General features: G+C 40.2%; 2 protein-coding genes across 2 annotated transcripts in view; both read left to right on the top strand.

Moving 5' to 3' along the window:
* The window catches only part of OTUD7A (OTU deubiquitinase 7A), a 388,339-nt gene that overhangs the window by 127,318 nt on the left and 246,340 nt on the right, over positions 1–14,681 (top strand). The window lies entirely within an intron of this gene.
* Positions 7,797–8,129, top strand: LOC129633785 (28S ribosomal protein S16, mitochondrial-like). The gene has a single exon (XM_055555715.1). The coding sequence runs from the start codon at positions 7,797–7,799 to the stop codon at positions 8,127–8,129; it is 333 nt and encodes a 110-aa protein (XP_055411690.1).

Below are 14,681 nucleotides of genomic sequence, written 5' to 3' on the forward strand. Positions count from 1 at the left end.
CAGATGTACTTCAGACCATTTGGCACAGTGTGTATGTTGGCAGTTGTTTCAGGGGAGCATCTGGACGTTGTTTTGGGTGCTTGCCTTACTGTCTGAAGGATCATCAGTGGGTCAGCTGCATTTGTGGAAGCTGCTCTGCATCATCATTTATTTTCATGAGCTATGTCTTTCCAAAGCTCAAAACATTCTGCAGTTATCTTAAAGGTCTTCCTCATTAAATTCTAATTTATCGTGTAAAATATTATTTTGCCCAGATGACGGTGACCTGTAAGTACATTTAGAAAGTGAACTTACATTTTGTAGTGAGTTTATATTTATACCTCAGAGCCAGGGTACATGGTACACTACCGGGAAAAATGTTGGAACAGACCAGAAGTGACCAGGAGGCCGGTTCCCAAACTCCATCTTATGTTGTTGTTTAGCCTGTCTCGGTCTCCTCTGTCTGCATCCCTGGGGTTATCTGAAATAACGTTGCAGTCCCTTGCACCATCATGTTCCAGTGGCAGTAAGGGCAGCAGCACTAAGAGGGATGCAGTAAGATCTAACCTCTGTCACATCCTCTGTCTGTGCCAGGCACCCTTGATTACCCTATTTTATCTCTTCAGTAAAGGAGAAATGGCACCCTATAAGGAAAGTGCCATTTCCATCCTCCTCTTGCCCAGGTTTTAGGGTAGAATAGTTAGAACCCTGGCAGCATTTGCTCCAGTTTGAGTTGCAGAGATTCAGCACCTGGAGATTCGACCTGGAGATGAAGCCTTAATGGATCTGCTTCCATCCCAGACAGGAGCAGGAGATGGGACGTAGGGATAAATATGGTGCCACAGGAAGGTTGGGTTGGTATTGACAGGCATGGAGTGTGAAGAGCCCCCATGAGACGCATGCCTCTCTCTTTTCCACCTGCTCAGTCTCCCCTGGTTCTGGCATTACAGCTGCTCCTTGAGGTGAGCTGGAGAAGTCTGCTTTGAGGGCATGAATGGGTTCTCGCCGTCCTTACAACAGGAAGCAACAATGATGGCCACCGTGTGTCCAGCACACGGCTTTTGGCGCTCTTCTGCTCACATGCACGAGAGATGCTGAGTAATTATTTGGCCTGCAGGTTTCATCAAAATCTCAGTTGTTGGTTGCCAGGTTCCTCTGTCCATGGGATTTCTCAGGCAGGAATACTGGAGTGGGTTGCCATTTCCTTCTATAGGGGATCTTCCTGACCCAAGGATCACACCTAAGTCTCTCGCATTGCAGGCAGATTCTTTACCGGCTGAGCCACCAGGGAAACCCAACCAATTTCTGTGGAATTCACTTATCTTGTATAGGATATTCCAGCTTATACTTGAGCTCAGTACTTTGTTTAGGATTAATAAAAATAGAGTGTATGGGAAAATAATTGATGTGTTCATGTCCTCAGAAGGAAACATGTCATTGCTGGCTCATAGGATATACATGTCTTAAATTTTAATCTAGGCAGTTTGAATAATTACCTAATTTAAGTTGAGTAATACCAAGCTGTTTTCCAAAGAGAAATCTCTTTGCTTCATATCCTCACCAAAACTTGGTCTAACAGACTTTAAAATTTATGCTCATGTGATGGATGTTTGAGTATCTCTTTTCCTTGATAACATGAAATTCAGCACCTTTTCATACTGTTTGTAACAACCCCACTCTGAAAGCAGTCTGAATGCCCATTGAGGGTAGAATGTATAAACAAATTGTGATATATCAATGCAAACGAATCCCATGGTATTATAATGTTATGGATGTTCTTGTGCCCACTTTTTAAGTGACCATATCTGAATATTTCCATTGAGTAAATACCCAGGAATGGAATTGCCGGTTTACAGGATATTTTGTATGTTTTGCTTTAATAGATAGCTGCTGAATGGTTTTCTGTGCTGTTGTCCTAATTTATAGTTTCATGAGTGCAATTAACTTTTTCATAAATTTTATTTTGATATAATTCTGCACATACAGAAAAGTTGCAAGACTAGTATAAGAACTCTCATATATATTTTACCCATATAAGCCAATTACAACCATATGTTTACCTCATTTGTACCCTCCACTTACCCTTCCTCATTCCCTTCCTTTATCTATATAATATAATGTTTTATATATATATACACACACATATATATACCCACACATACATATTTACACATATATGTATGTATGTGTATATGGCAACCCACTCCAGTGTTCTTGCCTGGAGAATCCCATGGGCAGAGGGGCCTGGTGGGCTATGGTCTATGGGGTTGCAAAGAGTCGGACACGACTGAGCAACTAACACACACACACACACACATATGCCGTGCTTAGTCACTCAATTGTGTCCAACTTTGCAACATGGACTGTAGCCTACCAGGCTCCTGTGTCTGTGGGATTCTCCAGGCAAGAATACTGGAGTATGTAGCCATTCCCTTTTCCAGGGAATCTGCCTGATCCAGGGATCGAACCCAGGTCTTCTGCATTGTGGGTGATTCTTTACAATCTGAGCCACCAGAGAAGCCCATATATAAAAGTATCTGTAGGTATATGAGCATATATTTTATGTATATTTATCTGTTAGCAGTTTTTCTGAACTATTTGAGACATAGAGATATCAAGCCCATTTATCATGAAAAACTTAAGTGTATATTTCCTGAAAGAAGCCATTATGTTACATAACCACAGTACAATTAACTAAATTCAGAAATTTTAACATTGGTATAATTCTGTTATCTAATCCATAGTCTAGACTCAATTTTATAAATTCCCCCAGTAATTTCCTTTATAACTGTTTATTTTTCTGGTCAAAGGTTTAATTCAGAATCTTAGGTTACACTTAATTGTATGTTTTTAAAATCTGGAACATTTCCTAAACCTTTATCTATCTTGATCTTGATGTTTTCAAGAGTATGGACCAGTTAATTTGTAGAATGTTCCCCAATTTGGGTTTGCTGAGGTTTTTTGATTATTAGTCAGATTATGCATTTTTTTCAGTAATACCTCAGACATAGTCCTACCTCCTTCCTAATCCTTTCTATCAAAAGACATGTAATGTTGATTTCTTTCTTTACTGGTTATGTTAACTGGTCACTTGGTTATGTAGTTAGGTTTCTCCCCTGTAAAAGTAGTGTTTCCCTTTTATAAATGAGTAGCATTTTTCTCATCCAAGTTTTGTCTCCTAGTTTTAGCGCCCTTTGATGAATTTCTTACTCTGTCACTTGTCTTATGTTGACATCTTCTGTGTGGAAGAACTTATTTGTTCATCTATTTCTATGAACTTGTAGACCTTATTTTAGCTAGTGAGTTTTATTCTGTTGCTTCCATTATTCCTTTTAATGCTCAGATTGCTCCAGATTTGACTGATAGAGGATTCCTCCAACTGAGCTTGAGTCCTTTGAATTTGTGCCCATTGTTATTTTAACACTTCTATTCTTTCCTCTATGACAAGGTATTCCAAGATCATTTGATGATGCTTCAGCTCAGAAATTGGAGAAGGCAATGGCAACCCACTCCAGTACTCTTGCCTGGCAAATTCCACGGACAGAGGAGCCTGGTAGGCTGCAGTCCATGGGGTCGCTAGGAGTCAGACACGACTGAGTGACTTCACTTTCACTTTTCACTTTCATGCATTGGAAAAGGAAATGGCAACCCACTCCAGTGTTCTTGCCTGGAGAATCCCAGGGATGGGCAAGCCTGGTGGGCTGCCCTGCCGTCTCTGGGGTTGCACAGAGTCAGACATGACTGAAACGATTTAGCAGCAGTAGCAGCAGCAGCTCAGAAATCAGCCTTTTTTGGAAGTCCTATTTCCATTTATTAGAGAATGTTATTCCTAAATGCAGAGAAGGCGATGGCACCCCACTCCAGTACTCTTGCCTAGAAAATCCCATGGACAGGGGAGCCTGGTGGGCTGCCATGGGGTCGCGAAGAGTCGGACACGACTGAAGCAACTTAGCAGCAGCAGCAGCAGCATTCCTAAATGAAGACATAGGTGCTGGATGTGCTCATTGCTTCTAAGCCTTTGCAGAATTAAGAAACGTGTATATATATGTAGAACTACTTATCCATCATGGGCTTCTCTTGTGGCTCGGCTGGTAAAGAATTCGCCTGCAATGCAGGAGACCTGGTTTAAATCCCTGGGTTGGCAAGATCTTCTGGAGAAGGGAAAGGCTACCCACTCCAGTATTCTGGCCTGGAGAATTCCATGAACTATACAGCCCATGGGGTTGCAAAGAGTCAAACACGACTAAGCGACTTTTACTTCACTTCACTTATCCATCTATCAGAAAAACAAGAGTTTATATTAATACTTTCAACCAATCAGCACTACCCTTTCCATATTTGTAACTCCCTTAACCAGTAATGGGATACCTTGCTTTCAGTTCCCTTAATACTTTTACTTATTTGCTCAAATCTAGAATATATGGGAAGTAGTATCAGAATTACCATTAAATACAAAGGAAAAAAATAAACCAACTAACTGTAGTTTGGTATTTGTGTGGGAGTATTTTTAGGTAAAATAAGTGAAATTCACATTTTAATTCCACGGTTCGGTAAATTCTGACAAATGCATGTACTCGTGTAAATTAAACCTCTATCAAGATATTGAAGTTTCGCATCACTGTGACTTTCCCCAGTCAGTACCCTCTTATTGTCGTTCAGTCACTAAGTTGTTTCCAACTCTTGGCAACCCCATGGACTGCAGCATGCCAGGCTCCTCTGTCCTCCACTATCTTCCTGAGTTTGCTCAAATTCATGCCGGTTGAGTCGGTGATGTTATCTAACCATCTCTGTCACTTTCTTCTCCTTTTGCCTACCCTGTCTTTCCCAGCATCAGGTCTTTTTCAGTGAGTTGGCTCTTCACATCAGGTGGCCAGAGAATTGGAGCTTCAGCTTCAGCATCAGTCCTTCCAATGAATATTCAGGACTGATTTCCTTTAGGATTGACTGCTTTAATTTCCTTTCAGTCTAAGGGAGTCTTCTCCAGTACCACATTTTGAAAGCATCAATTCTTTGGTGCTCAGCCTTCTTTATGGTACAACTCTCACATCCATACATGACTACTGGAAAAACCATAGCTCTGACTATATGGGTCTTCTTCAGCAAAGCAATGTCTCTGCTTTTTAATATGCTGTCCTGGTTTGTCATAGTTTTTCTTCCAAGGAGCAAGTGTCTTTTAATTTCATGGCTGCAGTCACTGTCCATAGTGATTCTGGACCCAATAAAATAAAATCTGTCACTGTTTCCACTTTTTACCCTTCTATTTGCCATGAAGTTTGATCAGGCTGGATGGCATGATCTTGAAAGTGAAAGTGAAAGTCACTCAGTTGTGTCCTATTCTTTAGGACCCCATGGACTATACAGTCCATGGAATTCTCCAGGCCAAAATACTGGAGTAGGTAGCCTTTCCCTTCTCCAGGGGATCTTCCCAACCCAGGGATCAAACCTAGGTCTCCCACATTGCAGGAAGATTCTTTATCAGCTGAGCCACAAGGGAAGCCATGATCTTAGTTTTTTTTAATATTGAGTTTCAAGCCAGCTTTTTTGCTCTCCTTTTTCATCTTCATTGAGATGATCTTTAGCTCCTCTTCACTTTCTGCCATTAGAATGGTATCATCTGTGTATCTAAGGTTGTTGGTATTTCTCCTCTAGAGGCAACCATTTTTCTAAACTTTTTTTTAGTGTAGATTTGTTTTGCCAAGTCTAAAACTTCATGTAAAAGGAACTATACTATTTGATTTCTCTTATTTGCAGCTTTTGTGAGATTCACCCACATGGCTTCATGTAGCCAAAGTTTGTCCCTTTTTATTATTGACTATTAAGTATTACCCATGGAGGAGGGCACAGCAACCCACTTCAGTATTCTTGCCTGTAGAAGAATCCCATGGACAGAGGAGCCTGGTGGGCTACAGTCCATAGGGTCCCAAAGAGTCAGACACGACTGAAGCAACTTAGCGTGCAATAAGTATTACTTCATAAAAAATACCAAAATTAGTTATCCATTCTCTTCTTGATTGACATAAGATTGTGATATTGTGCATATTGTGGCTTTGACCATTCCTTTACACAACTTTGTGTGGACACGAGTTTTCATCCTCTTAGATAAATACCTAAAAGTGGAGCTGCCAGATCATAAGGTTGGTGTATGCTTAGTTTTGTAGAAAAGTACCAAATATTTACCAAATTAGTTTCATTATCTTTATAATCCCTCCAGGATTATGAGAGAATTCTAGGTGCTCCACATCCACACCAACATTTGATGTCAGAGTTTTAAATTTGAGCCATTCTACTTTGTATCAGATAGGGTATCTCTCTGTGGTTTTAACTCCTGATAGCTAGTGATACTGAGCACATTTTCATGTACTTACTGTCAGTTCTGTATATTCCTTTAAAGTTCCTTTAACAATCTTTTGTCTTTTTTTTTTTTTAAGTGGGTTGTCTTTTCAATGTTGTCATAGTTTTTTAATGATTCTGCAAATAAGTCATTTGTCAGGTATATGTCTTATGGATATTTTTTCTAGTTTATGATTTGTCTTTTTTTCTAAATAGTGTTTTTGATGAATTGATATGTTGAATATTGATAAAGCCTAATATATTGATTTTTTTTCTCTTTTGTGATTGTTGGTCTTTGTATCCTAAGAAATCCTTACCTTCCCCTAGGTTGCAGAGATATAATCCTAAATTTTATTCTAAAAATTTTATAGCTTTAGCTTTAATGTTTAGTTTTGTGATCCATCTTGAATTAATTTTTATGTGTGGTATTAGGTAGGGTTGAGGTACATTATTTTTCCATATGAAAATGTAGCTCTTCCCCATACCATCTGTTGAAATATTTCTTTTCATCATTGAGTTGCTTTGGCACATTTGTGGGTCTGTTTCCAGACCCTCTGTTTGGTCCCACTGATCTGCATATTTGTCTTCACATATATATCAGACTGTCTTCACATATATATCATTTTTATTACTATAGCATTGTTGTAATCCTTGAAATTTTATGACTTTCATCTTTAGTCTTTATCAAGATAATTTTATCTATCTTGGGCAGTTGAATTTTCATTTAATTTTTAGACTTATTTTATCAGTTTCTATAAAAATGCTGCTGGTATTTGTAAATAGAATTTCATTGAATCTACAGATCAATTTTGGGATAACTGACCATGATAGTGACTCTCTGAATCCTTAAACATGGTATATTGCTCCATTTGTTTAGGTAGGTCTTCTCTAATTTCTCTCAACCAAGTTTTATGTTTCAGTGTAGAAAGTCTTGGTATTTCTTACTAAATTTATTCATAAGTATTTTTTCCAAAGTCACTGTAAATTTATTTAGTTTAATTGTACTTTCTGACTGTTTACTGCTAATATATATAGATACAAATGATTCTTTGTGTATTAGCCTTGTAACTTGCAGTCTTGCTAAATGCATTTATTTGTTATAGAGTTCTTAGAATTTTCTGTTCTGACATTCATGTCATCTGCAAAAAGAGAAGCTTTTCCTTTTCAACCCTTTTCACTTATTTCACTGGCTAGGATTTCCAGGTGTTCAGACTGAATATGCTTACCTTGGTCCTAATATTAAGGGAAAACAGTTTAATATTATACCATAAAGTCTGATGATAGGTATAGGATTTTTTAATATAAGTGTACTGGCACTGAGGTGCCTGGGTTGGGGTCATGGAGGGGTGAGGCTGTTTCAGTATTGACTTTTCCAGTTGGTTCTCTATGCTGCCTGAGGCACTAGAGCCAATTACCTACCATGCAGCCATTGGAAAGCTCCAAGGCATCTCAGCTGGTCCACAGCCCCAGCGCCCTCTGGCTGTGCCATGGTCCAGCTCACTACTGTCCTCTACAAGGCCTACCATGGAGGCCACTTAACCATCCACCTTGCCCTGGGTGGCTGTACCAAATGGCCTTTTTACCACATTGTGGTTTTCCCCAACAAGTGTCCCAAGGATGGCCATTTAATGGAGCAGCTGGGCTCCTATGATCCAATGTCCAATAATTATGGAAAGAAACTCATTGCTCTCAACCTGGACCAGATGTGGCATTGTATTGGTTGTGGAGCCCACCTCTCTAAGCCTGTGGAAAATTTTGTGGGTCTTTCTGGCTATTTCCCTCAGCATCTAATGGTGGTCACAAATGCTGAGAGGTTGTGACAGAAACAGGCATGATAAGTCCTCTTAGCTGCTCAGAAAACAGATACAGAAGCTACAGAAACAAGAGAATTGACTTCAGTGAACATAGCAGTGGGAACAAGGTTGAAGTCCTCTTAAAATATTTGTGCAAAGTTCTTAGTTTTATTATATTTAGAGGTCTATAAATAGAATTAAGTAAAAAAGTAATAATAATATTGTCTATTTAATTTTTTAACAGTTATAGCACTACTCAAATTTTCTGTTATTTAACAGCAACTTTGAGGACTTCCCTGGTGGCTCAATGGCTAAGACTCCACGTTCCCAATGCAGGGGGCCCGGGTTCCATCCCTGGTCAGGGAACTAGATACCACATGCTGCAGCTAAGAGTTTGCATGCCACAACCAAGACCCTCCCTATGCAGCCAAATAAGTAAAAATAAATATTTTTAAAAATAAGTCAGTTTTTGTAATTTTATTTTTGTTTTTAAATTTGTCCAATTTGTCTATCAGTTCAGTTTAGTCGCTCAGTTGTGTCCGACTCTTTGCGACCCCATGAATCGCAGCACGCCAGGCCTCCCTGTCCATCACAAACTCCCGGAGTTCACTCAAACTCACGTCCATCGATTCAGTGATGCCATCCAGCCATCTCATCCTCTGTCGTCCCCTTCTCCTCCTGCTCCAATCCCTCCCAGCTTCACAGTCTTTTCCAATGAGTCAGCTCTTCGCATGAGGTGGCCAAAGTACTGGAGTTTCAGCTTTAGCATCATTCCCTCCAAAGAAATCCCAGGGCTGATCTCCTTCAGAATGGACTGGTTGGATCTCCTTGCAGTCCAAGGGACTCTCAAGAGTCTTCTCCAACACCACAGTTCAAAAGCATCAATTCTTCGGTGCTCAGCCTTCTTCACAGTCCAACTCTCACATCCATACATGACCACAGGAAAAACCATAGCCTTGACTAGACGGACCTTTGTTGGCAAAGTAATGTCTCTGCTTTTGAATATGCTATCTAGGTTGGTCATAACTTTCCTTCCAAGGAGTAAGCGTCTTTTAATTTCATGGCTGCAGTCACCATCTGCAGTGATTTTGGAGCCCAAAAAAATAAAGTCTGCCACTGTTTCCACTGTTTCCCCATCTATTTCCCATGAAGTGATGGGACCGGATGCCATGATCTTTGTTTTCTGAATGTTGAGCTTGAAGCCAACTTTTTCACTCTCCATTTTCACTTTCATCAAGAGGCTTTTGAGTTCCTCTTCACTTTCTGCCATAAGGGTGGTGTCATCTGCATATCTGAGGTTATTGATATTTCTCCTGGCAATCTTGATTCCAGCTTGTGCTTCTTTCAGTCCAGCATTTCTCATGATGTACTCTGCATATAAGTTAAATAAGCAGGGTGGCAATATACAGCCTTGACGTACTCCTTTTGCTATTTGGAACCAGTCTGTTGTTCCATGTCCAGTTCTAACTGTTGCTTCCTGACCTGCATACAGATTTCTCAAGAGGCAGGCCAGGTGATCTGGTATTCCTGTCTCTTTCAGAATTTTCCACAGTTTATTGTGATCCACACAGTGAAAGGCTTTGGCATAGTCAATAAAGCAGAAATAGATGTTTTTGCGTAGTATAAGTTTATCAATAATATTCTTTTCATGAAACTAATTGTTGATTTTGTTGATCCTATCTGCCATCTATGTGTTTTATTATGATCTTCCTTCTAATTCCTTTGTGTTTATTTTGCTAGTTTTTTCTCCCACTTTGAAATGGCTGCTTGGCTCATGAATTTTTGGTCCTTTTTATTTTCTCATTATGCACTGAAAACAATAAAACTTCCTCTAACTATTGCTTTTATTATATCCCACAAGTTTTGATAGGAAATATTTCAATTAATTTAGTTCAAAATCTTTTATTATTTCAGTTTTGATTTTTCTTTCACTCTTAAGTTATTTATTTCATCTTACTTTTCATAGGGGAAACCTGATAGCTCAGGTGATTTTTCCTATTGACTTTATTTACATTTTTGAACATTTAACTATGAAAATATAAAATATATGTAAATGTACACAGAATAATATAATGAATCCCCATGTACTCATCTTTAATGACTATCCAGTTATGTCCAAACTTGTTTTTTCTTGCCTACTGCTACTTCAGCCTCCTATATTATTTTGGAGCAAATCCTATGGTTATTTGTATGGGTTAAATTTTTTAACTATATGGGAATTTGCTAGTTATCTGTCTGACTTGTTTCTTTAGAGAACATTTTAAGTTCATTTGAAATTTCTTGTGATACTCTTTACATCCCAAAATGTAAGAAATATTTTTTTAATGTCCCATGCATACTAAAAACATTTTGTATTCTGCAGCTCTTGAAAGTGTAATTCTATATGTCAAATAGGTGAAGTTTGTCAAAAATACATTCAAATTTTTAATGTCCCCACTCATATTTGATCTGATCACTAGGAAGTAATTCTCTTTATCACTAGTAAATGCTTCTACCTCTCATATTAACAGAGCTACACCAGTTTTCTGGTGATTATAATTTGCATAGTGTATTTCCTACCTTACCTTTAAAATTTCATCTTTTCTGTATCTTTACACGTAGGAAAGCTTTTATAAATAGTATATTGTTGAATTTTGTATTCAGTCTGCCAATTTATTGCTTTTAACTGAAGCATCTGGTGTCTTTACATTTAATTTAATTAGTGACACATTTAGGTTTAAATCTACTCATCTCATCTTGTGCTTCTTTACTTGTTTTACATCTGCTCCCCTCGCCCCCTGCCTTGTTTATTGCCTTCTTTTGGATTCTTTTTCAAATCGATTTTTCAAAATATATCAAGATTTCAACCCCTTCTCACCACCCCCACTGCTGCTGTCCCGCCCAGACCATCTCCTTCCTCTGGGTGAGGCGGTGGCCTCCTGACTCATCTCCCTGCTTCTGTCCTTCCTCCCACTCCCCGCCCTCCCCCGGCCATCTGCTCACTAAGCAGCAGCCAGAGTGAGCCTCTTCGCATGTCAGCTAGTTTCCCCTCCCTACAAAGCCTGCCTTGGTGCCTGTGTAGAGTGAGCGCTGTCCATGGTGCTTAGGGGAACGTCATGGCCTTGTGCCTGCGGGCCTCGGTGCTGCCCAACTGCCCTTGCTCCGTGTGCTTGAGACACGTGACCACCTGCAGGTCCTCTGACAGTACAGAGCCCCACCCTCCTCCCCCAGGGCTGGACATTCTCACCCTGCCATGCACATGGCTTACCTCTTCCATGCCCTTGTTCCAAACGCTTTTTCCGTGAGGTCTACCCTGGCCACCCCTCACCCTCCACCTGCTCTTGACCCTGTCCTGTTCTCGTAGGAGTCAGCTCCCTCTGTCACCCTGTACAGTGCGCCAGTATGGTGCCCTGTGTTGTGTCTCTGCCTCTGTTAGAAAAGAAGCCCCTGGGGGATCTCTGCCCTTTTGTTTAGGAACATATCAAGGCCCTGAAACAGAGCCTGACCCAGGGTAGGCACTCAGAAGCTACTGGTGAAAAAATGTGGGAATTTCATTTTTTTTCTTGTAATTATTTGAAAGTTACATGCACTTATGTCTCTTATTTTAATGTTACCATGGAAACGACAGTGTGCATACTTAACTACTCAAAGTCTCAAGTTAGCCAACGCTGTTACCTTCCTTCTGGGCTTTACAATGACCTGTGAACACTTTTAAGATACTCCATTTACTTTAAGTTTTATTTTTTGTGTGTTTTTTGTTTGAGGGGTAGGGGGTGTTTACTTTTTGAGGAAGAGGCAGGATGAAAGTGTGAAAATGCAGTTGTTTTGTGGGCAGCTGGATCCAGTATTTGAAGTGTGTGACTGAGACATGGGCCTCGAATTTGCCTTTTGATAGAAATCAGGTGTTTGTCAGTTCATTGGCTTCACACATTCATGAGCATGCTGAGGGCTTTCAGTGGCTTCCAAAGACAACTGGTTCCAGGTGAGTGGCATAAAAATACCTCTGATATTTGTAGATCCTGCACACACAAGTTTCGCTTTGAGAAGCCGGGCTGTTCCTCAGGAATGAATGTTGTACCAGTCCCTGGTCTTTCTGAAGCCCCCACCCAGGGGTGAGCACCCCTCTCAAGCGGTCCTCAGCCTCTCTGAGGACCACTGCATTTAGCATCTGATCACAATGTGGCATTTGTAGAAGCCTGGCATGAGTGTGGGAGTGATTTCAGTGAGCCTGGGAGGTGTAAATGGAAGTTTAAAATCCTCATTGGAGGAACAATTCGAATAGTGTTAAAGCCAGGACGGCTTCTTGGCTTTTCCGCCCCCAGCCTGTCCGAGCACAAAGGCTAAAGGATGCAGGTGTCAGGCCTGCCCTGACACCCACGCATCACGTCTGTGCCTCTCTGGACCACGGTCCAACTGTGGGGATCACGTGCCATAGGCAGGCAGCACTCAGCCTCTGCGTCCTGTCTCAGGAAGCACCATCTTACTGGGGTTATGCTTTCTGTTGGGCTGGATTTCAAAACTCACAATGAGCAGCACATTGCAAAGATACGTCACTGACAGTGCTCGTGCACACCACTATCAAGGATCTCAACAGTGGCCCGGCTCTGGCCCTTTCCTCCCAGAAAAGCAGTTGCTGTCCTCCTGGTGAGCAGATAATCTGCCTGAGTTGCCCAGGAAATAGGACTCCCTGTGTTGCTCTATCAAGATGCCGCTAAGTAGCTTCAGTCGTGTCCGACTCTGTACAACCCCATAGGACCCTCTGAAGTTGTGGTCGGCTGTTGGGGTGGTCCAGGGACCTAGAGCAACCCTGGCAAACCTTCCCCTCCTCTCTGATTAGGTCTGTATTCAACCACATTCCTCACTTCTCCACTTTACAGTAAGGATGCTGGTTATGGAGCTGGAAGATAATGGCTGGAGCAGTGGGCTCTCATACCATGGAATCCTCATCATTTGCCTCAAAGCCGCCCCCTCCTCCTCCTGCACCTGTTCTGTGGTACAGGGGCTTGCCCACCTTCTCCTGAGGCTCAGCCTTTATTGGCTCTTCCTTAACCAATTATCAGCTCCTTGAAATTCTCCTTTCATGTGGCTTCTTGGGCAAATCATCACTTTCTGCAGAGATGCTTTCATTTATTTTTTTATCACAAAAGTAATAGGAATTTTCCAGCCAGTGAAGCAATGAAAAGAATTTTTAAAATGTTATTGATGCCCCCCAATTTATACTTCCCTTCGCTAATAAATATTGTGTATAAATTACTAGCTACACCTGTGCACCTATTTATAAATATAGAAGAGCCTTTTGCACTTGTTTCTACAACCAGATGTCAGTGGTTCCGTGCAATCCATATTACTGTGACGCTTCCTTTCCTCAGCAAACTGTGTGTCATGGATGTCCTTCCAGATCAACAAATCAAGTCTGATTTATCTTTTCTAAACATATGAATCCATCCAGCTTATCCAGCTATTCTCTGTTGAGAAGCATTGTGATTTTCTCATTTTCTGCCACTTCAGAAGTCTTTATTAAGTGTCATTGAACACTTTCTAATATACTACTAGTTTTTATTTCTATAAGATATATTTCCCAAAATGGGATCACTGAGTCAACAAGCTCTTTATTTTGAACTTGAATTGCTATTTTCAAATGACTTTCCCAAAAGGGCTTAGAAATTTACATTCGTACGAAAAATGCAAAAGCATAAAGAGTTCCCTCAATCCCTTTGTGTCTGGGTATCATCACCAGCTTCTTCCCCAGTCTGTCTGAAAATGATATGGTTTTGGAAATTTGCATTGTTTGTTCACGATTACTGCTCAGAGTGAGCGTCTTTTTTATGCATTCTTGGCTTTCTGGATTTTTTTCCTATAAATTGCCTCTTCATGTCTTTTGCCTGAGTTTCTGTTGAGTCATTTGCCTTTATGTTAAGACTTTATTTAAAGGGAGGTTAGCACTTTACTGAAATATGTGTTACAACTATTTTTGTGTTGTTTGTTTTGTCATATTTTGAAATATTATCCTGTTAAGTATTTTTTATTATTTTATTTGTAATTACTGAGTATCTTGCATTGTTTAAAAAGGTCTACCCCATGTCAGAGTCATACAGCTATTTAATATTTGAATACATTTTCTTGTGGTATGTTTACAGTTACATGTCTTACATTTATGTCTTTAATTTACCAGGAATTTACTTCTGTGTATGGGTGGGGTACGGTGTAAGTTTGTTTTCTGTCAGATTCATTTACTAAGTAAACTATTCTTTTCCCTGAGAGCTACGGGCCAGTTGGGTGTACATTGGTATCATAATGTATTGATTAGCACACCTTTATGGTAAAGCAAACCCTCCCTGTTATTCTGTTCTTTGGTTTTCTTGTCTGCTTTTAAAAATAGATGTAAAGTGCTTAGGAGAGTGCCTCATTTTTTTGTGGAAAATATTAAACCTCTATAAGTGTATACAGAACAGTAGTATACTGAATCCCCATAGATTCAGTACCTGGTGTGTGTGATTATCAAGTTGTGTCCAGTTCTTGATATTTTTCTATACCCTCACCCACTGCCACTTCAGCCATAAGTATAAAAAATGTTCACTGTGTTTATTCATGTTACTATTA

This window comes from Bubalus kerabau, chromosome 19 (assembly GCF_029407905.1).
Source record: "Bubalus kerabau isolate K-KA32 ecotype Philippines breed swamp buffalo chromosome 19, PCC_UOA_SB_1v2, whole genome shotgun sequence".
NCBI lineage: Eukaryota > Metazoa > Chordata > Mammalia > Artiodactyla > Bovidae > Bubalus > Bubalus kerabau.

What these genes read in the sequence shown, in the direction of transcription:
- LOC129633785 (XM_055555715.1), top strand. Translation starts at nt 7,797, where the DNA reads ATGGTCCAGCTCACTACTGTCCTCTACAAGGCCTACCATGGAGGCCAC.